The 23,096-nt window shown below is 56.9% G+C and overlaps 1 protein-coding gene across 5 annotated transcripts in view; it reads left to right on the forward strand.

Annotated features, from left to right (window-relative positions):
- Positions 1-23,096, forward strand: part of EVL (Enah/Vasp-like) — a 159,766-nt gene that overhangs the window by 117,324 nt on the left and 19,346 nt on the right. For all 5 annotated transcript variants that reach the window (XM_057543679.1, XM_057543680.1, XM_057543677.1 and 2 more), the window contains exon 4: positions 19,538-19,601. In XM_057543679.1, coding sequence (XP_057399662.1) covers positions 19,538-19,601 — 64 coding nt within the window. The remainder of the gene's footprint in view (positions 1-19,537; positions 19,602-23,096) is intronic.

The following is a 23,096-nucleotide window of genomic DNA, read 5'->3' on the forward strand; positions in this document are numbered from 1 at the left end:
GTGGCGCACGGGCTTTAGTTGCTCCGCGGCATGTGGGATCTTCCCAGACCAGGGCTCGAACCCGTGTCCCCTGCATTGGCAGGCGGGTTCTCAACCACTGCGCCACCAGGGAAGCCCCTCCTTTTTTTTTAATACCAGTTTTAGTATGTGCTGAGTTTTCTAGGAATGCAACCACCATGTGCTTCAAAAGGAAATTGTGCTTTAGTTTGTTTGTAACTTTACCAAGAATTGTTTTCTCTTTTGGAAAATCTTATCTCCAGCATTATCGCTGGTGAGATACACACGCGGCACCGCATTATTGAAAGCGCTTGTGTCAGTAGTGGTCACTGTGTGTCTGGGGGTGGTGTCAGCATCTGACTGACGATGTCTCCTACTGTAGTTGTCTGAGCTTTTACCTGGTGCGGTGCTGTCTTATTATTGGTTACTTCTCTCTCTTCTCTCCTTTATTATTTTTTTCTAATTTATGTAGGTAGGTTATATAATCTTTGGATTTCACTTCAGTATACTACAGGGAGCGTTATAAAATGTTTGCCATAAAAAGGGGCCATTGAGTCTGAAAGGAAGGGCTAGAAGTTCTGTAAAAACGAGACGAGCTCCGTCTTCGTCACGTCTGTTATCTCCTTGGATCGTCACCTAACGGTGCCAGCTGGATAAGGGAGGCTGGGTTCCGGACACTGTTCCTCTTCTCCTCCAGAGACAAGCAGGAGAGGCAGCGGGGCCCCCGGGAGGGGGAGGGGGGGCGGGGAATGTACATTTTGGAGCCAGGGTACCGCGGTGTGAAGGAGAGCCGCGCGTTCCTCCCGCCTCTCCTCCGAGCACGCCTCTGCTCCGGCACCGCGTCCCTCCGACGGCGCACCAGGCGGTCCAGACACTGCCTGCCTGCAGGCAGCGTCCCACAGGCTACGGGCTCAGCCCCAAAAGACCGCCCCCACCCCCTTCAGGAGCCAGTCACCTGTGCTTCTGACCAACAGGCCATGAGTCAGAGGGGCCTGTGACCTCCTCAGGTTCAATGAATTTGTTCGAGTGGCTCGCAGAACTCAGAAAAATGTGTGACTTACTAGATTACTGACCAGTGTATTAGAAAAGGATGGAACCCTGGAACAGCCAGCTGGACGAGATGCACGGGGCAAGGCGTGTGGGACGGGCCCAGAGCTTCTGTGCCCTCTCTGGGCAGCACCCGCCTCCTCAGTCTCCACATGTTCACCAACCCAGCATCTCCGAACCCCATCCTTTTGGGTTTTTTATGGGGGTTTCATTACATAGGCCATAGGTGATTGAACCCAATCTCTAGCCATTCTGCCCTCCGTAGAGGTCGAGGGCGTGGGGACTGAAAGTTCCAGCCCTCTAATCAAAAGTCGCTGCATTAACATCACCTCACGGGTGGTTGAAAGGGCCTGTTAGGAGTAACAGAATACACCCATTTCACCTCCATGCCCTGAAGCTGTTTCAGGAAGTGAGAAGAAGAGTAAATGTTATCACGAAAGATGCCCCTTTGGCTCCTACTTAGGAAATTACAAGGGTTTTAGGAGCTATGTGCCAGGAACAGTGTACCAAGACCAAATACACATTTCTTATTATAAATCACAGTATCACCCTTGGGTTCAAATTTCTGCTGCTCACAAGCAGTGTGACCCTGACAAGTCACTTCATCTGTAAAATGGATATAATAATACCATTGATGGCTGGAGGATCACCCAGCACAGTTCCTGTGTGACACCTGTGCCTGTAGGTGTCCAGTAAATAAAGCTTGTCTCCTCCAGGCTTCTGCTCTCCTCCCCCTCACAGGCACTGCTGCTCCTTGTCAGCAGATAAGCGCTCTTTCAGTAAACTGGGTTCTCCCAGAGCTTCCCGCAGTCACTGTCTAGTTGTCTTTCCTTGTTCCTGAAGGGTAGGGCCCTGGTGGCACCGGATGCGAGGCCCCAGGCCGATGGCCTCCAGCCATCTGGTGCGAGTGGGCTTTTGAGAATAATCTTCCCCCTCCGAGCCTCCACTGGTGTGGAGGACAGATGCTGGAGGCCCGGCCGGCACTGATGAGGGACCAGAGAAGGGCTTAGACATCAGGAAGCTGGGCTGCAGCTGGGACCCAGTGAGGGGAGGGACTTGGGCGGGTTGCACAGCACATCGGGGCGGAGCTGGCACCTGTGCCCAAGGCTCCTCCCGCTGTCCCACATCACGCCCACTCCTTCCTAAAGAAGGATTTTCCCTGGGACCCAGACCCAGGGTGGGGCTAGGAAGAGAGCTGAGGAGCCTGGAAGGCGGGGCTCAGGAGGGCTTGAGAGCTTGGCTTTGTCCGTGTTCTCTCTAGTGACATCCCGTCCGACCCTCCCAGTGGGCAGAGTCATGCTGTCCTGCAGCTCACTCTCCCACGGCTTCACCTTCTTACTGTCAACTCACAACAGAGTGGGAAGACCCCAGACCAAAACTGAGGGTCCCCTCCTCCATTCCCGCTAAGACCCCAAGAAACTCTTCAGATCAGAAGATGCGGCAACCCTCAACTCATCCCAGAGTCATAGATGCTCCCAGTAGGTCACCAGCAGTGCTGAGGGGAGGGGTCCAACATCATGTGCATGTGACCGAGCCTGAGTGTGCCGGGAAGAGTGGAAGAGACAGCCCAGAGGGCCCCCCACGGCATGTTGGGCCTTCCGCACAGACCGCCAGGGTCTGGGGCCCAAGAATGCTTCAAGCAGGAGACCGTGACAGCCAGCGCTGGAGGCGGGAGCCCGCTTCCCCAGAACCTTAGGGCTTCTGGAGCCCCCAGAGGGGTGCCGGGAGGACCTGTGTCCCAGTGCCTGGGCTTCTGTGGCGGGACCATGAAGTTGCATTCACAGGGGAGAGGCCAGGAGCAGCCCTGCTGCTGTAGGCTGTCAGACCTTGGGCAGGACTCCTCCCAGCCTCAGCTTCTTCATCTGTAAAATGGGGTGGTCAGGCCTACCTCAGATGAGATCATGGGTGTACAGCAAAGCATGGTGCTGGTGGCAGGAGTTCTGAAGACTCGCTGGCTTGTCACGAGCAGGAGGTAACACCTCAGAGCATCCAGGCTCTGGGAGTATGGCTTTCCCTTAAAGGCCTTGGGCTCAGGATTAGATGCAGGAATGCCTCAGAATGTTAAAGCCTGCTGTTGGCGCTGGGCAGGGAGGGGAACGGGAGCTTGCCTGGTCAAAGGCAACTTTGCTTACAGTTTGGGGGTTGAATGCAGTGAATTTCACACTGTCTATGTTGTGGAGTTCCAGGGGTTCACCAGGCATGTCCTGCCCTCACCCTGATAACAACCAGAATAGTTCCACTTTATCTTTTGGGACTTTGCAAAAAAGGAACAGGAACACCTGGTAGCTTGGTGCAAATCCACGCGGGGTGAGTTAAAGCACGTCTCTCAGAACATAGCGGTGTGGCCTTCTGTTACCTGGTTTGCTTGTGATAACATCAGTCGTTGGTACATTTCAAGCTGGTGCTGGTGATGGACGTTCCCCCAACTTTTCCAGTGTCCTTAACGGCTGCAACGTCAGCTCCCACGGGAGGGCGCCCAGGCCAGGGGCCTCTCCTGAAGAGTGGGGCCCAGAGCCGTTGCCGCTCACTGCCCCACCTCCCGGCTTCGTAGAGCCGGGGCTGGATTCTGCTTTCCATAAACCTCTTTTCTTCTTAAAATTACCTGCTTTTTTCTCCTAAGGAAAAAAGCTGTCTTCACCTCCCTCCTGTGTAGGCCGTGGGCACTTTCTACCCCCGACAGAGGGTCAGTGAGGACACCCGCTCCCTGAGGCTCCGCGTCCTCTCCTGCCTGCCCCCTGGTGGCTGCTTCCTGCACACCGGACACCAGGGGCGTCCTACCACCCGCACCCACGGTGACTCACCAGGGCGCCTTCCCCAGACCCCCCCCCCCCCCCCAGCGTGCCCTGCTGTCCCTACACTTCCAAGCCCCACTCCTTCTGTGGGACCCTGGCTCTGCAGACGAAGCCGTTTCCGGCCACCGTGGCAGGATGTCCCGCCCCTTCCCCGCACTCCCACGGTGCTTCATTTATGCCTCCTTCACGGGGGTTAATGCCACCTAGCATGTCATATTGTCCTCAGCATGTGACTTCGGTCAGGCTGGGAAGTCAGAAAGTGTCCTGTTTGTCTCTGGACCCTCAAAAACCAGCACACTGTCTAACTGACAAGCTCTGGCTGCATCCATACGGGTGAGGGGGGCAAACCAAGACCCGGGGACTTGCCGGTCTTGAGACCTCCAGCCCCATATTGCGATCGCACTGGATGGCCTATCCTGACGCGGGCGTGCGCCGGGCCCGACCCCAGACCCCAGCCTCACGTGTGGTGTGGTGTCCTCGCACTTCATGCCTGGGCTGCGAGCCGCAAGGCACCCTCCCCTCCCCTCCCCTCCCCTACCCTCCCCTCCAGGGGCCTCCTCCTGCTCTCAACACGTGGTCATCCACTTGGTTTGAGCTCGCTATTTGCTCATCTAGACTGTGAGCCCGTCGAGGGCAGGAACCCCGAAGAAGGGCCAACACGTCCCAGGTGTTTGGACAGTAGGTGAGCTCGCTGGTGTGGTCACACATCTGTCTGTCTGTCCCTCACGTGGCCTGATGCTTCCTGCCGTCACGCCATCCTCTGCAGACCAAGACGACGTTCCTGGACCAGCACCACTTCTGGAACTGGGCGCGAGGCGAGGGGTGCTATCTGTGACTGAGGGACATGGCACATAGAACTGTCTCACACAGAAATCGCACCCGTCACCTTGGCCCACCTAGCAGCACCCTGAACCGAGGAATACGCCTTCCCCAGCCAGCAGCCGTGTTCTCACCGACCTCCAGCTCTTTGTGGCCCTGGGGTACAGGTGTATCGGACGTGGAGTCAGGCAGGTCTGGGTTCGGGCACTGCTCGTGCCAAGGGTGTGCCCTTGGGCAAGTCACTTCACATTTCTGAGACTCAGTTTCTCCATCTGTACAATGGGTTTACCACACCTACCTCACAGGGTTGTTGTGAGAATAACATGAGGTGATGTTTGTGCAAGTATTTTGTCACCTGTAAATTACTATAACAATTCGAAGTTACTTTTTTTTTTTTTTTTTAAATATTTGAAAAGTTAACTAACATATCAACTCCTGTGGTGATGCCTTGGGAGACACAGGGAGGCCGGGCTGCTTGGACTGGGATGGTGAATTCAAGTCAAGGGTCCAAGGAGAGGCTGTGCCTGACCCTTGGGGTCTCCCTCTGCACCTTGGCAGTACTTTGTAGCCTTCTTGGGGCCCCTAATTTCTGAGCATCCCAGCAGCAGCCTGCTGCCATCATTGTCTTCCTTTAAAGCACTGCTGGTTTGTGTGTAGCTCCCATCCCGGAGAAGGAGGACCTCCTTCCACCAGCCCCAGAGTCATCTTCCTAATGCTAATGGGAGGATTTCTTTGGGGCGTTTCGTTTTCCTTAGATCTGGCCTGGGCACCACATGCTCAGTCGGGGCTTGAGCTCGTGAATGGTCCATTATGGATGCCCACCTCTCTGGTGCCCACCAAGCACATCTCGGGTTGGGTCGTGGTGAGCAGCCTGTGGTCAGCACAGCGACTGACAGATGACACAGACTCTGGGGGCAGAGGACAGAGTGCCAGGCCCGTGCTCCAGGCCCTGTCACACAAGAGCCTGTGAAACCTTGAGCAAGCCGTTTCCTCACCCCGAGCCTCAGTTTCCTCATCTTTAAAGGTGGTTATAATAACCGCCTACAAAGTTGCTGTGAGACTCAGATGATAACATAAGTGGGAATGTGACTTGCAAGCTGTAAAGCACCCTAAGAATGCAAATTGTCACGCTTGCCCCTGGAGCACCCCATCCCAGGACACTGTCTGAGATCTCAGCCCTCAGAAATGGCCAGCGTCCTCAGTGGTGTGGGAAGAAACAATGACATGCCCGGAGGCTGGCCCACATGCTTCTCAAGGAAAGGAATGTGTCTTTTGTTGTACCTGTCCCACCTGGTCTCAGTGGGTCTCCTGGCATCCTCCTGAGACTGTCAGGGACAGGTTAGGAATTCCTGTCCCCACTTTAAGGCTGAAGAAACGAAGGCTCACAGCAGTGATTCGCCAAAGGTTACACTAGTGAGTGACAGAGCCCAAGTCTCCGATTCAAAGTCCAGGCCTTTGCCCAGTGAGCCAGATGGCCTGTCAAAGAGACCCCAGTCAGCTGGTGGCCTCCACACTTTCTAAATCATAACCCAGCTTGATCATGGATTGATTACTATGGGCATTTAACCTGGGCCATCTTTATAGCGAAATGCCTACTTCTTCTGAAATAAGTCAAAACTTAATTAGCATCCATTTCTTTTCTCTCAGTTAGCATATTTAATATCTTTTCTAAAGAATGATAATTTCCAGGTCAGCCTTCTGCCAACTTTAGCTCTTATTGGATAAGAGCCAGCTCAAATATTTTAGTAAGTGACCATCCCAGGGACGCAGAAACCCAGGTGCTGAACTTGGATGCAACTTGCAGCTTCTAGAGTGGACAGGGTGTGAGCATTTGAGGCCCTGCCCCCCACCTGCTTGTCAGCTGCCTGCCTTCATTCATCATTTATTCATTCAACAAACGACTGGGCTTTCACAGTGGACACCTACTTGATTTGCCTGCTTCTGCGCTTAGTCTGTTCTCCACACACAAGCAGATTGATCTTTCCACGTCTAGGTCAAGCCAGGTCAACCCTTGCTCAGGACTCTCCAGAGACTTACAGTCTTACCCAGAATCAAATCCAAACCCTGACCGAGGCCTGCGTGAACCTCCCTGGCCCTGGCTGCCTTGCTCATTCACTTCCACCCCACTCTCTACCTCACCCACTTACTTCCGATCACAGCGGCCTCCTGGTCGCCCCCCGATTGTGCCACACGTGCCCCTTCACCCCAGTGTTCCTTCTGCCTAGAATGCTCTTCCCTCCGAGTAACCCATGGCTCACATGACACCTCGTCAGGGAGGCAGGACCCACACACCTGCCCCTTCAGCTCTTCCTGCTGTGTTCCTCCTGTTACGTGCTCCCGTGTTGCCTGTCTTTCCTCTCGAGAACCAAGGGCCCAGGGGAGCGGTTTGTGTCCACGGCTGTATCCCCAGTGCCGCGCACAGTGACGTTTGTGTGATGGATGAAGGACCAGGCATATCCCGGGCCTGTTCTGGGCCGTGCACCAGCACGCAGAGAGGCCCAAGACACGGTTCCCGCGTCTGCAGAGCTCAGTCAGGCAGAGAAGAGGGACTTGACAGTACAGTGTGGCCAGTGCGGGGACAGAGGGAAGTACAAGTCCAGGGCCTCAGGAGCCTGAGGTGCAGGGACAGGGCTCCAGGAAATCCTCTGCAGTGGGCATGCTGGATCTGGGGCTTCAAGGATGGATAGAAGTTTGCCAGTTAGAGAAGAGAGAAGGCAGTCAGGTGAGGAAGCTGCATGTGCAAAGGCACAGAGGCGTGTTTGAGCCTTTCACAGGGGCACTTCCCACCCTGGATGGGTGTGGGGGAATCGGTGAGGCTTACGGAACAGTCAGGGCCAGGTCTTAAAGGGCCTAGACCTTCCCCTCGAGCCCCAGGCCTTCATGGCCTCCTCTCCCTGCCAAACAGATCTTCAGAGGTGAAAAATTACATCCTGATATCCTGCCCTGGCGCCGTGGCTCTTGCCTGGCTTAGAGGGAGGGTCCTTGCCGATTCCCAGCTGCCTGGGACTTCCTGAGACCTGAGAGCCTCGAGCTCTGCCTCTGTGGCTCCTGGGCAGCTCTTGGCCGCAGCCCGTGGCTTCCAAATGGACTCAGCGATGGTTTGCCCCGACCAGCCAGCCCCAGTCGCCGCTGTCCGTGGCTAGCACCCCGCCTGTCTCCCAGCTTTGGAGGGACACGGCATGCTGTTTGCGGTGGCAGACAGGTGGGACTGAAAGAGTCCGGCTTCACCCATCTTTACCACCGATTGGGGGTAATTCATGCCTCTGAAGCTCCATTTCTGATCTGTTGCACGGGGTTGTAATAACAGCCTGTCAGGTGGTTTTGAGAAGTAGACACGGTGGTGTGGAGGCATAGGTGTAGGGTGTTTCTCTTCCCACGGTGCTCACAATCCAGCAGGGGTGCACACGGGCACCTACACAGCTCTGCTCAAAGGCAGCCTGGGGCCTGGCGGGCGGGGCTTCACCGAGTCCCTGAGCAAGCCTGGCGCCCTGGGCTTGTGGGGCAGAGGTGGGAACGTGCCGCATCACGGGCAGAGGCGGCGCCAGAGGAAGGCGGGAAAGCAAGAAGCATTTCAGGAGGACGCCGGCGACCTACTAACAACAGAGAGGTTAGGAGAGCACACCGGGCCGAGGCTCAGAGAGTGAGCCGCAGGGCCCTGGGTGCCGGTCAGGATCCCGCCTGTCCTGGGGCTGGTGTGCGGTGGAGCTGCAAGAGACCCCCAGTCTCCAAAGTCCTTGCAAGTCCTGGGCCGTATTGTAAAAACTCACGCAGATTTTATGTTCTTCTCCATGTGTATCTGTGCCTCCTTCCCTAGTTGGAATTATTTCCCATTCAGTAAAACTGATGCTCCAGAAGGGTGGTCTGTGCCCCCTCGTTTCTGCACATACTGCAGAGCACCCCAAGCTGTGGAAGGGTCTGCCCAAGGCACAGGGGCCTCTCCAGTTGAGGCGTGGAGGGCGGAGAGTGGCCTGGCCTCAGCAGCAGAGTGCAGGAGCAGCCCTACTGTTGTGACCTCAGTGACTCAGGCACAGCTGGGGATTAGCCAAGCCACACGTAACTGGCAGGACGTTCTTACATGAGCTCATCTAGAAAACTTAGACTAAATCCTTGCTGAAGAAACAAATACATTTAATTAGCTAGTTCATAGGCTCATAGTGTAAAAAAGGACTTCACAAGCCATATCAGCCAAGACCCTCGTTTTATACACAGAGAAACTAGCTCGGAAAGTCCGGCACCGGCAGCAACAGGGCTCAAATCCAGCTGTTTGCCTGACTGTGTTTCGGTAGCTCCTGATTCCCTTTGCAAACACTGCTGTTGAAATGTCATCACGCGCTTCTGGAGCATCTAGCAGCTGGAGGTGGAGCAGACAGCTTAGTTGGGGTCCAAGCCCTCCCACCCGCAGGGTGTGAATTCTGCGGATCCCATCCACTGCGCCTTCAGCAGTCGGAGGTAATGGAGACACTAAAGCCCAAAGAGAATTAACACTCGGCTCTGCTGACCCGCATCCTAGGTTCGGTTACAACTTCACCTTCAGTTTCTCCAGCTGCTTGCACCTAACACGTAGTGCTTTTCTAAGTAGAAGTGGTCCATGGCTGGTGGGGTGGGCCCGGAGTTGGATTTCTGACCACTGGATACCAAGGAGAGAAACTGCTCCTGAAGGCCTCCCCTTTGGGGAGTTTTCTCAGCATGACGCATTGCAGAGCTGACCTCTGGAGAGACAGGAAGCTGATGGGGACAGAACATGGGCTTGGAAGCTGCAGGAGCTCGTTCTGCTTCTGACTCTGTCACTTACTTGATGTAGACAAGCTTTTAATCTCTCTGGGCGTCCCTGGCCTGCTGAGGTAATGATAATGCCACTCCTGGGATGTGTTATGAGAATGTAATAGATACAGATTTGAAATGTTAGTCACTCAGAATTCCCTAAGAAGAAGAGGCCCTGGCAGGGCTGAGCTGTGCTGTGTCAGACACTAGGCTGACACTAACGCATGGAAGATCCACACCCCGAGATAAGCGATGCTCTCGTTGTGTTTCAGACCAGAAAACAGAGTGAAAGAGCTGCAGCAATATGCCCAAGGTCAAAGAGTGACAGCGCCAGGACTCAAGTTTAGCTCCAAGTGGCTTCAGGTCCGCGCACTCTGTGAACGGGGAGTGCTGTTCTCAGCACCTGACGCCTCCGCTGGCTCAGCCCCGCGGGCGGGAAATGAAGTCCCAAAGAGGGAAAGCGACTCGCTACCCAAGGCCCCGAAGCCCAGCAGAACCGATGTGTTAATCATCCGGGGAAAGATTCGGACAGGCAAGGCCGTGCGAGCCCCACGTCAGGGAGGAAGGGGGGTGGGGGGTAGGAGGTGCCAACCTTGAGATGCCCCTCCTAGGCAGCAAGTCTGGGGGATCCCAGATTCCTTTGAAGTCCTTCGTTGTACCTTACAAATCCGTACGTGTTTGCATTTTAGCTCAGGGAAGTAAAGAGGGAGCAGTCAGTATCACAAGGGAAGGTGGTAAGGGAGGGGGTGCCTGACCCAAGTAGGTCCCTGGTAGGGAAAGAGGAGGCTGGAGGAGGTGGCTGGGGGCTGGGAAGCATTTCCCGAGGGACCCATGGGAATGATGTTTCCCCCGTGGGGACCAGCACAGAAGGGCTGTGCTTTCTGATGTTTCCTGTGAGAGCAGGGCTCAAGGGGAAGAGTCAGAGACAGAGAGAGAGCAGGAGGCAACCTAGGAGTCGGGCAAGGCTCCACGGGGTCGGGGACCCACTTGGCCGGGCTTTGTGGGCCCTGGGGCTTCGCCCGCTGGGGAGGTGCAGAGGCGCCGTCACGGCGGAAGGAGCAACCCCTGCACCCACAGGTATGATGGCAGAACGGGGTCCAGGGTGGTGGAAGGGGGTGAAGGATTGACTTCCCGCGGGCCTTGAAGCCAGTTAGGCTGGAAAGCAGGCAGGAGAGGTAGGGATTGGCTGAGAGAAGCAGCAAGGAGAGGAGAGGAAATCCAAGGAACGGCCGGATGGAGCTCGGGAAGAGCGGGCGGCCAAGGTCAGCAATGCCTGGGACTCTTCCTTCGGTTGGTCACCTGTTCCCTCTGGCTCCGCACCCGCCTCGTCCCCTCCCACGGCCCACAGGGGACAAGAGGAGAGCGAGCCACGGTGGGAGTCTCCTTCTGGAAGACACCTGGCGTCACCAGGGCCCGTGGGCTGGCCCCACGAGGGGTCTGGACCCTCCTCCAGGGCCCCCAGAGCTTTCTGGAATCGAGTAAGCAAGCGGGTTCTGATAGGTTAGCTGGGAAGCCTCATTAAACATTGAAGCGGCGAAGCCCATTTGACGGCTGCCCGGTGTATCGGTTTCCCAGTGCCCAAGCCAGGCGGCTGAGGAAGGAGAGGTAAGTGGGCAGGATGCGAGCAGCGCGCCTCCGGACTGCGCCCCGGGGCCTGCCCGTAATGGTCAGCAGGGAGTGGACCTTCCACTGCTTCTGCTTCTGCCACTGCGACTGCACCGTGCTTTGCAGAGTGAGCTGTAGGTGACGGGGGCCCCTCCCCCTCCTCCCCACTCCTCCCGGGCCTCCCCTTTCGCTCCCAGGTGCTGGGGGAGGCGGGGCCGGAGCTCTGGGTCTTGCGACGACCTCCCTGTCACTGGTGGTCGGAGGGGCGAGACGCTGTCCTGACCGAGGCCTTGCAGGAAGGGTGGGCAGACGCAGCAGCACGCGGGCCGGGCCGCGGCCAGTGTGGGCTCCGGTCCCAGCAGCCCCGTCCACTTGGGGTGCCTGTGGCCTTGGGAAATCGCTCACCCTTTCCAAGCCTCAGTCTCCCCGTCTGTGACATAGGTCTGACAGGCTCTGCCCTGGATAATTGGGCAGATTAATCACAAAAATGACGCGAAGGTGCTCTGTCACACAGACAATAAATGTGTGACCGATTTTATTGCACTTTATTCTATTTGAGATTCTTTTCAAGGTGTGTAATGTGTTCTGAAAGGAGCTTATTAAGAAAGGGAGAAAAAATATTTGACTAGGATGATAATTGGCCTGAGGACGGCAGCCTAAGTAGGACTAAGCTGGCTGGTTGGCAGCGCCCTGGCCTGGGAGCCAGGAGACCTGGGCTCTAGCCCCGTTTACCCCCATTTGGATGTGTTCTTGGGCAAGTCCCTCCCTTTCCCCTGGCCTCAGGATCGCTCTACGCCAGGAGAGGAGACCCTGCTTGCTAGCACCCAGGGTGGCACACAGGCCTCCTGCTGTCATTGTCAGAGTGAAAGGGCCTTTCCTCTCTGGCGTTACCATGCTGGTGCTTAATTGCAAGGCTGGTAGGTGCTTCTTACTGTGTGGCCTTGGGCAGTTCGCCCCTCTCTGAATTGCAGCCTCTGCATCTGCACATGCTGACCTGGATCTACAGGTCATTTCGACACTGGCGTCTTAGACACAGCTTTAACCACTGGTCACCCTGGGGTTGAGCCATAACTGGCGGGCCCGGGGATGAGGGTGTATTACAGGATTGCAGTGGATGATAAATCAGCTGGCCCTGGTGATCTGAGTAAAACAAAACAAGCTGCCTCACGTATCAGCCACTGTGAGCCTAAATTCGCTCATAAGGCCTGGCAGAAAAGGCACTAGAAAATTTACACGGGGTAACTTTAAGCAAGCAATCAAACTGGTAGGGCGGCGGCAGTCGGGATTTGCCTGCTGCTGAGCCAAGCTCAGGAGGTGGGTTAAGCACCCCGCCTGGGCTTCCTAAGCACAGAGGTGGTGAGGCAGCTGTCTGTCTAACCAGAGCCGAGCATCAGCATGCTGGTGTGGACAGAGCCCTGGGCTGGGAGACACTTGTCCTGGGCGCTGGTCCCAGCTCTGCCGATTCCTGGGTGGCCTTGGCAGGGTGGCGCTGAAGACCATGGCCAGGCCGGAGCTTAGGCCCGGATCACAGGCTCCGTTCCCACGTGTGTGTTTGCTTGCTTGGCAGCAGGAACCTAGACACGAGAAGGGAAGGCTGCGCCCCATCCCGGAGTGTGACTCTGAGCCGGTCCAAATGGAGTCACGCCTGGAGAAAGGAGGAGGAGTCGGCCAGAGAGATGGCAGAGGGGAAGGGGGCTCGAAAGGGCTTGGGGCTCTGCCCAGCCTGGGCCAGGTGGCTGTCACTTGCTGGCCAGAAATTCCATCAGGCATCGCTGAGCAGGTGCTGGATCCTTGGTTTCCGGTGCTGCTGGGATCTCAGGTTCCATCTTTTCAGGAGGCCCAGGGGATGCCTTTCCTGTAGAGACGGCCTGGAAACCTGGCCTGTCCCTCCTGTCCCAGAGGAGCTGGGGGCTGGTGTCCCAGGGCCTCATAAATGTTAATGGGCAGCAGGAGGACGGCCTTTCTCATGAGAAGGTGTCCGCAGTGCTTATCTGCCTACCTCCGCTGTGTAACTTGAAGTGCAGTACCTGGGGCAGGAGCGGTACGGCCTCTGTCTGCCCTGCACAGCCAGACTCAGAGTGGAGTTGCAGTGGGGCGCTTATCCCCTCCGTGGGGACTCTTAGTCTTTTGTTTCTTTATTATAAGGTGATGCGTCCTGCTTGTGCAGAATTTGGAAGTTCAGAAAGAGGGGAAAAATCCACAATCCAGAGGCAGCCACTGTGAACATTTTGGTATATTTCCTTCTTTGTCCCTTTAAGTTGCAGAGATTCAGAACTAGGAGATCCTTCGTTCCATCCTTCTCTCTCTATAGGAAACTGAGGCCAGGAGCGGGGAGGGGCTTAACTACGTCGTGGCCGAACTCCAGCAAGAACCTGGGTCTCCCCGGCTCCAGGTTCACTCCGAAGGGGGTTTGGACAAACTAAACAGTCCAGGGAGGGTAGCCAGGAACGGGGAGGGGCTGGAAAAGAGGAATGAGGGGCACCGGGAGGACGGGAGGGGGCGCACGAGCGCCGCTCTCCACTGTCCGTGCCCCTATCTGGGCCTGACCGGCCCCAGTGCGAGCAGTGCCAGCAGGACGGGCTTCAGCCCACTGGGAAGTAGACCCCGGGCAGGCTCTGGGGTCTCTCCTCACTGCGGCCCTTCAGGCCCTGCGCAGCTGAGAGCCTGTGACTCAGATCTTTCTCCTGGGTCAGGAGCGTTCATTTGCGCTCACTTCACCCAAGCACTACGTGGGCAGGGCACCTGCGTGGGCTCAGGCAGGATGGTGGCAGGCAGGCCGGCCCACGGTCTCCCTCTGCAGAGGCCAGTGGGTGCGGAGAGTCTTGCGGGGGCTGGACTTGGGCCGGGAAAGGGCGCCAGGGCTCCCGCCGCCCCTCCTCCCCTTCACGCTCCCGCCCCTGTTGGACCCTCTTGAGGACCCTCTGCCCCTCTCCTCCCGTCCGGTCTCCCCCACCCTTCCTTCCCCGGGAGGCGGAGCGGTTCAGGGACACGTGTCTAAGGCAGCTGAAGTCACGGCGGGTGGTGGAGGGCAGTCACTTGCCGTCTCGGCTCTCGGGCTTTCTTAGGGTAAAGTGCGGATGGTGCCAAGGCTCCCGGGACGAGTGTGAGGATTAAGTGAGGGACACTTGGGAGTCTCTGGTGCAGGACCCAGCACGCAGCTTGGTGGCTGCCCGATGAACTTGAGTTCTCTCTTCCCACATCCCGCCCCCTCGAGTCTGCCAAGTGCCACCACCGCCGGCGACCACGGTGTCTCCCTGCTCGCGTGTCTCCCGCTTGTGAGGCGCGTCCCCAGCTCGGCCGCGGCCTGTTGAGGGGAAGGCTCTAGAATGTGCCACCTGCACAGCCTCGGCAGTTGTTGGAGATCATCAGACAGTTTGCCTGGGGCCCCATCATTCATTTATTCAACAGATATTTGTCGAGTGTTGACCAGATGCCAAGAACTACGTTAAGTGCTGGGCACGTGCAGAGCAGGACAGTTACGTGCCTGGAGGTTAAGTCGGACGGCTGTGCGCCCGGGTCCTGGCACGTACAGGCGCACGTAACACGTCCCAGGGGACGAGGAGCCCGGGCTCGCCGAGTCCCCGTGAGGAGGTGCCCCCTCTCAGCAAGGCTGGGGCGGGGCCGGGGGTCCGCCACTTTGGGTCCCTTCTCCCGAAGCCTGACCCTGTGCAGCCAGATTTTCCTCATCTGCTCTCCCCGGCCCCTTGCTGCTGAATGAGGGCAGCGTTCCCGAGGACGATCGCGTCTCACGCTGGAATCTGCGTCACAGGTGGAGACCGGGGAAGTCTTCGGGGTGCAGTACCCGGACCGGGCGCTCTCACCCCACCTGGGAACAGCCCTGTGCCCTGTGGAGGGCGCGGGGTCGTTCACGCCCTGCTCGCTGGTGAGGCCCCAGGTCTAACCTCAGTCCTCCCGGCCCCTCTCTCCCCTTCAGTCTGGCCTCCGGTCACTCAGTGGCTCGCCCTAGGGCCCTCGGCTGCCAGCCCCCCTCTCTGGCAGCCTCCTCGCCCCCTCCCGGGCGGGCTCGTGGCCTGGGTCTGGCCAGCCTCACCCTCCCCTCTGGTTTTGTCTCTCCTTCCCGTTCCCCCACCTCGTGACCGCCAAGGGTGAAAGGGCCTCTTCTGAGTCAGCAGCGTGTTTGTAGGAGTGGGTGTTTGGTGGGCCTCCGACCTGAAGCTGGAACGTGGGCCTCAGGGGACAAGAAGTCACTCCTTCCCCAAGAAGCGTCGTGTCGGATCGACTCAGAGCGGGCGAGCCTGTCTGTCCCATCGCCAGGCCCCTCGCTGTGGTCAGACAGGGGCTCCATCAGGCACGGGCCGCCCTCTGCCCTGGCCTGCCACCAGGGTGTGAGCTCCAATGCTGTGGGCTGGACCCACAAGACACCAGAAGCTCACAGGCACCCTGCTTCTCCCGATGCTGGGTCCATGTTCCACGTTAAATTTTCCTCTTTGTCATGTGTCTGTAGTGCAAATTAGGCTCTTTATTGTGACTTTGCAAAACTTGTTTGAAGTGAGTGAGAGAAGGATGGGATCTATCTTAGTTGGAGCTCCCAGACTTGGCAAGCTTGTGACACCGAGCCCCATGGCCTTGGGCAAGCCCCCCCACCTCTCAAAGCCACCAGCACCCCTTCTCCGGGCGGCAGTGGGCCCCTGGTGCTGGCGGGGAGTAGTTAGCCTGGGAACTGTGCCTCAGCCGGCCTCCTCTCTGAACAGACACGGACTTGGGGAGTCCTGTGTTTCTGTGGCTCACCTCTAGGTAGGTCTTATTTTCATCTGAGAGAGTTCAGTCCCATTCCTTCACCTGTGCTTTCTTCCCTGGGCTTGGTGATCACACGTTCCCTCAGACCTTCCCAACTCCATTTGATAAAATACGCCTAGTACCTGACGTGAGCCGGCCTTGAGCAGGGAATGATGAGTGACAGGCGTGGTCTCTGCCCTCCAGTCACTGTAATATCAGAAAGTGGTGTGGGAGAGGCCGAGCAGTGGAGGCGGGAGGAGGTAGGGCAGGCTTCCTGGAAGAGGCAGCCGTGCAGTTGGGCCTTGAAGACTTGGTAGTTGAGGAAGGTGTCCCGGGTGGACGGGGGCCACACAGAGACAGGGAGGTGGGGAGCACGGCAGGTGATCCAGGCTTAGTGAGCAGGTGCAGAAGGCCTGCTGGGGGGCGAGTCCAGGAGAAGCGGCTGTGGGGAGGGGCTGGACTCTTAGCTCCATTGAGCTTGGACTTGACCCCGTAAGGGTCAGGCTTGTGGTTTCCAGAGATCACGTGGTCTGCGGTGTCAGTGTGGAAGCTGGATGGGGAGAAAGGGGCCTGGGCAGAGGCAGAGGTCCCTTTGGCTGACTGAGGCCGGGGTCCAGGAGAGATGCTGAGGCAGCCACGTGAGCAGGGAGAGGCAGGTGGATTCTGCTGGGGTCTCAGACGCAGCAGCAGAGGACTTGGTAGCTAAGGAGGTTGGGGGGCGGGCTGGCCTGCGGTGGCTCGGGCACAGGACACTCCGCGTGTTTGGCTTCTGATTGCACCGCTCGGAGAATCATGGGAAGTAACTTGGGACGCGGGACAGACGGGAGTGATGAGCAGCCGCCCGACGCTCCCGCCCTGAGATCTCAACACAAGAAGATCTACGGATGGGCTCTGCCCAGGTTTCCCAAAGGCCCTAGACCGTTCCGGAGGGCAGAGCCTCCTCCCCGTTCTCCTCCCGCCTCTGCCAGTGGGGCACCGTGGCCAGTGGGTGTGGAATGGGCCAGGAGGAAGGAGGCACGCCCCGCGCGACCCTGGACAGACCCCCTCCCCTCTGAGACAGAGGGCCTGTGCTACCTAATGCTAAGGACCCTCGTGGCTCAAAACATACCCACGTTTTCTGAGGTTAAGAAGAATGGGAGGCCTTACACAACCAGTGTTGTCTCTTCCTGCTCCATAGTGTCTAAAGTTCTAGCCGTCTCATTTTGAGATGCCTCATGCGCAGGGACTGGAGCCCCCTGGGAGCAGCGAGGGCTCCGCTCGATCCTCCCACCCTGAGGAGGACCAGGCCGGCCGGCTGAGGGTGTCAGGAGGCAGTCCAGGCCGGCGGGCGGAACAAGGGGCACAAGCGCAGGACCTCCGCAGATCACGCCGTGGCAGCTGGCAGCCAGCGGGGGTCCTGACAGCTGGCGGGGCCCGGCCAGAGCGAGGGTGGGCTCCCGTCTTCAGACCAGGGGCCAAGCGGGGGCTCCGGGGCAGGGGCTTGGCCCCGGAAGAGGGGCAGATCCGGACGCGGGCATGGGCCCAGCAGCCGAGGCCGGGTCTTGGAACAAGGCAGGAGTCCAGCTGTCAGGCCTGAGCCCCAAATGCTGGGCTGAGTGGGTGGCGCTGTCCGCCGCGTGGACACCCGGAAGAGCCTGGGTGCCGTCTGAGGGCTGCAGCCCCTCACCCGGGACTCTTCTGGCCAGTCTGCCACCTGCACTCTTCATCCTACGGGCCGGTCTCAGCCGACACCACGGTGCGATTGAATTTAAGAAAGTGGCGTTTTACTGGTAGTCTGAGCCTGGTTCTCCTGCTTACAGGTGTGTCACTTACCCTTTCTGGGCTGTTCCCTCACCTGTTACAAGCCTTCCTGGGAGCTGTCCAGTAGGGTTGTGAGAATTAAAGTAACTGTAAATTAAATTAAGAAAAGTGCCTTGACACTGCTGTAAAGCAGTGTTCTCATATTCTTGCTCTGGTTTCCTGAGAACAAGGAGGGGAGGAGCCCTGAGGCCTGGGCCTCAAGGAGTAGGAGAGAAAAGAGATCCCCTCCGCCGTGGATTTTTTTTTTTAATTAGGAATGTTTTTTCTTTATTAAACTTGAAAATTTTTCTAATGTCTATACTGGACATATTTACAGAAAAACCAATTTTTAGAAAGAGCAAAGTTACTTTATGTTAAGCAGAAAAAGCATGTTTAGAGACAGGAAAAGAAAACCAGTATTTATTTCACACCTACTATGTGCCAGGCCACCAGATATTTATGTAGTCACCTCTGTAAAGAGTACGCAGGCATCTTCTCTCCTGCCCGGCCCCTGAGTTCAGCAGTTGGCATTGAGCAAGGCAGGGTCAGGCAGGGCCACCCAGGGGAGAAATTTCTCCTCAGGTGCCGGGGGGCCCTCCTCCCATCAAGCAGCTGGCCCACTGCCCACCATCTGGATCCTCCTCTTTCCCCAACTGAAGCATCCACACAGGGGTCCAGAAGCAGCAAAGCAAGGCTCACTGAGAACTTGAGTGAAGCCCATACTGGGGCCTAGGACTGGGCACTGCCGAATATGGAAGCAAACTTCCGGCTTGGAAAGGACTGTCAAGCATAGAAAAGTAGAAAAGGATTCAACCCGTGTTGTCACACCTGGGGGTGGAAATCAGGCCTTCCTGGGTGGGTAGATTTGGGACCTTGGTGTAGGAAGGAACCTGCTCCCTTGGGAGGTAAGGCTTGCATTGCAGGATCATGCTAGGAGAGCTGGCCTGGAGGGCACCTGTGCTGGGCAGGAGCTTGCCCCAGAATCAGATGACCTGTTTCAGCTCTGAGATTCTGTTACTCTCTGTGCCGCTGTGCCCCTGACCCAGGGGACGCCCTGCTAATCTCTCAGCTGTTTGAAGCACCTGTGGGAGAGGCCTTCTGCCCATCGTGGATTTTGTCGTACGCTGAGCATTGCTGGCACCTCATCCTAGAGAGGAGACAAGGCCCCTTCCCCATCTAGGCAACGAGGCACGAGGCCAGCTTGCCCAGAGTCCCTCCCCCATTGCTGTGACTCTGCAGTTCCCCAGTGACACCTGAGCTGGCAAAGAGAAGGAACAATCGGCTCCTTCTCAGATTGGAGCAAAAGCCTGATTTTCCTGTGAATGTAACACAGCACCAGCCCCGGTCTGAACAGGAGGTACACTCGTCAGACCTCGCCTACTCTGGGGCCCTGCCTTCAGGGTCAAGGGCCAGAATGTGGCCTGGAAGGCTCCACGGTTGCTCTGTCCTCTTCTGCCCACCCCACGCCTCCAGACTCCTAGATGCAGGCAGGAGGGCATCACATCGCGGTGAGGGGCACGGGCTGCGGCCCAGACACGGTGCTGAAACCCCGGCTCTGACACATACCTGCTGTAAGGGTCATTCGCCTGCTCAAAAGGCGGAATAAAATGGATCTACTGGGTTCGGTGATTCCAAATTTTAGTTAGAACAGCTTTGTGGGACATGGAGAAGCCGGAGCCAGATGTTGAGGGTTGAGGGCACAGTGGCAAGTGAGGAAGTGGCAACAGCAAGTGTGGTTTGAGAGTGAGGCCAGAGGGGTCCGGCGAGGAGGGGTGATTCTGAGCCGTGTGAAATGGAACCCCCTTTACTGGCGCCAAGGCAAGAGCCGCAAGAAAGGGAGAAGGAGGATGACTGAGAGGATGAGGTGGGACAGGGGGTTGCAGGGCTGAGAACCAACGGTTGAGACCATCTCCGGTGGGACCGGAGGGCAGAGGCAGGGAGTCCCGGGGGTCCTTTCTTCTCTGTTAACCGCTGCGCTCTTGTGCTTCTCTGCCCCACAGGCTCCTCCAGCCAGCGTCAGGTGCAGAATGGCCCGTCTCCTGATGAGATGGACATCCAGAGAAGGTAACCCCCCAGCAGCAAGGGCCAGCCTGGAGGGCACACCTGTGGCCGCAGCCAGGACTCCCAGAGAGACGGGGGGGCGGGGGAACAGGCCTGACCAGAAAGGGAGGGCAGCCAGCCCATTGCTGCTTTGCCAGTGACCTGAGAGGGTGTGGTTTCACAGGGGGAGAGCTCGCCGACGACGCTGCAGCTCGTGATCAGCCTGGCAGTGTCCTGTGTCGTTCACTTACTGAGCACAGCCCTCCCGGGTGTATTAGGAGGTAGTCATCTGGGGATTCAGTAACGTGGCCAAGGCTGTACTGCTGGAGATGGGCGGACGCGACCCGCCAGGCCTGTGCGACTGAGGCCCGTCCTTGACCCCGTCCTGTGCCCTGTCCGAAGGCCTCGTGAGCCCTGGTCCTGCCACTCTCTCGCTAGATGCCCTGGGTGGGTGCCACCGCCTCTCTAGAGGATCTTAACCCCCTGCCTGCTCACCTCCCGGCGGAGGTTAAAGCAGGCAGAGGCTGTGAGAGCACTTTGTGCGCCGTAGTCCTCGTTAGGCCAGCCGGCCGAGGAGGCAGCGCCGGTGGGATTTGGGCCATAGGGTGACGCCCTGCCCCCCGGCCCCCTCCAAGGAGCTTCTTAAGTGTTAGAACTGGGAGGAAGGGCCAGTGCCATTGTCCTGAAGTTACAAAAGAGGTCGTGGTGGCCAAGGAGGGAGCAGCCCCCCCACGTCACATTGCCAGGTGAGGCAGCGCCAGGGCTTGAGCCTGGTCTGTGCCACCTGGGTGGGGACTTAGCGTCTCTGAGGGGCTTGGAGTCCCGGCTCTGTGGGAGCCGTGCTGCGGAGGCAGGCCTGGGGCCTGCGTGCTCACCCAGGTCAGCGGGAGAGGGCGTGCCTCCAGGGGCCTGTGGTGAGACTCAGGTAGAGCCCGGGACCGGGAGCTGGGGAGGCCGACATCCCCACCCTCACCTGGCTGTGAGACTCTCTCAGGGGATTCTCTTCTCGAGCCTCTGCCCTGCTCTGAGCGCCTTCTGGCTGCCATGGTGTACTTTGTGACCTTGGGCCAGTTACTGCTCTAGGCCTCGGCTTCCTGTTTGAAGGTAACAGTGTTAACGAAGGAAAGATGGGAATATGCTTCCCAGACTCAGGTTGGAGAGGTTCCTTTTTTTTTTTTTTTTTTTTTTTTGCTTTTTAACAATTTATTTAAAATTGTAAAAATCATCAAATATACCATTTTAGCCATTTTTAAGTGTACAGATCAGTGGTATTAAGGACATCCATGTCGTTGTGCAACCAGCATCATCACCCACCCACAGAATGTTTACATCAAACATGAAACTCTGTCCCCATTAAGCACTAACACCCCATTCTCCCTCCCCTCCACCCCTGGCAAGCACCTCTGTACTCCCGGTCTTCGTGAATTTGACCCCTCTCAGGACCTCATGTGAGTGGAATCATACAGTATTTGTCCTTTTGTGACAAGCTTTTTTTTTTTTAACTGTGGTAAAATACACATAACGTAAAATTTACCATCTTAACCATTTTTAAAGTGTACAGTTGAGTGGTACTAAATCCATTCATATGTTGTGCAGCCATCACCACCATCAATCTCCATAACTCTTTCATCCTATAAAACTGAAACTCTATACCCCGTAAACATTAACTCCCCCCTCCCCATCCCATAGCCCCTGGCAGCCACCATCCTACCTTCCGTCGTTATGAATTTGACTACTCTGTGTACCTAATATAAACAGAATCATACAGTAAGTCTCTTTGTGACCGGTTAAGTTCACCGAGCATAATGTCTTCAGGGTGCATCCAGGCTGTAGCATATGTCAGAATTTTCTAACTTTAAAAAAAAAATTTTTTTTCTTCCTTTTTAAAGTGCGTAATATTCCATCGTATGTATAGACCACATTTTTCTTATGTTTCTTGCTTTGACATTTTGGCTATTGTAAATAATGCTGCTATGAACACGATCGTCCAGTGGATGCAGGTGGCAGCCTGGCAGCGAGTGGCCGAGACCAGTTCCCCTGACCTCAGAGGTTCCTTTTTATTAATTCCACTGGCCTGTCTTCTGGCCTCTCAGGAGTATAACATATTGCAGTTTACAAGGGGCTTTTACACACTTTGTCTCATTTTAATCCTCACGTTAGCCATCAGGGGTTGTTACTACCCATACTATTTCTCACATGAGCCAACTGAAGCTCAGAGAACAGAAATGACTTGCCCAAAGTAAGCAAAACTTCGAAGCAGAACCATAACTGGCCCCAGCTCAGCCCTGTCCCCGGTCCCAGGGCTGCCTCCACCCAGAGAAGGGCCTGCATCCTAAACAGACCCTGCAGTTGCGCTCTCAGAACTGGTGAAACACCACGCACTTTATCTAACGCCCCCCGCCCCCCCAAGTCCAGTGTTCCAGGCCGCTGGCTGCAGAGGGCCATTCAGTTTTGTCTGCAGTCGACTGTGCACAGACCGAGCGACCCCGGGAGGTCAGTCTGTGAACCGCAGGCATCAAACTGCAGAGCAGGGATCCTACTCCCCCTGCATCCCTGGCAGTCACCACGGAGGGGGGCCCAGAAAGAGAGGAACTGCGTGGTGCCCAGCAGTGAGGTAGGGACTCTTCAGTGTCAAAAGGGTCTTTTTCATTATTTTTTAGATCTCGGGCATAATCCTCACAAGAACCCCATGAAACAGGTGTTCTTATGCTTATTTATGGAGAGGAATCTGAGGCCCAGGAAAGGGAAATGACTTGCCTGTAATCACAAACCAGTGAATCCCAGAACGGGAACCAGAAAGCTCTCTACCTCTAAATGACCTTGCAGTAAACTCTGGGTCCCACTTGACCTTCCTCCAAGGTGAAAGCAGCTGGGCAGTCCCGTGTCGCTATTCCACACAAAGCGCATACTGAGCAGCTGCTACATGCACACCCCGGCCCCAGCCCCAGACGTCAGTGCGCTGTAAACCAGCGGAGCAGACGCATGGCCCACAGCCTCTCGCTCTGGGGGCGCCCTCCCGCGTCAGAGCGCTGCTCAGCCCCGCGCCCCATTACAGGCCTTCAGAGTTGGCTCTCAGCAGTTGACGCCCTGCTGCCACCTGGGCCCACATGACTCCTTGAGCCCCTCCTGCCCCAGCGTCTCAGCCCCAGCGTCTCAGCCCCAGGTTGTCTGGATGTGTTTGTGGGTCAGTGTCTTCACTCGTCCAACCTTGAAGAGCAACCCAGGGCCGCTCATGCGAGGAGCTAGGAGGTTAGTCCCCGCAGAGGTAGACCCCGCACTACAGCGCAGCCAAATGGCCCTCCAGATGGAGGCCAGGCCGCGGCTGGATCAGTGGGAAAGGAGGAGGACGGGTAGCCTTAGTGTCCGCTTCTCTCCCAGCCAACGATGCCTGGCAGTTGTTCCGGGAAACTGAGCCAGGTGCGGTAAGAGTGGGTGCCCCTGAGGTCGAGTCTGTTGTGGCCATAGGCCCCCAAAAGCCAGGCGCGCTTGTCCAGCCTTGGGGAGAGCTTGGTCTGCCCA

This window comes from Balaenoptera acutorostrata, chromosome 3 (assembly GCF_949987535.1).
Source record: "Balaenoptera acutorostrata chromosome 3, mBalAcu1.1, whole genome shotgun sequence".
NCBI classification, from domain to species: Eukaryota; Metazoa; Chordata; class Mammalia; order Artiodactyla; family Balaenopteridae; genus Balaenoptera; species Balaenoptera acutorostrata.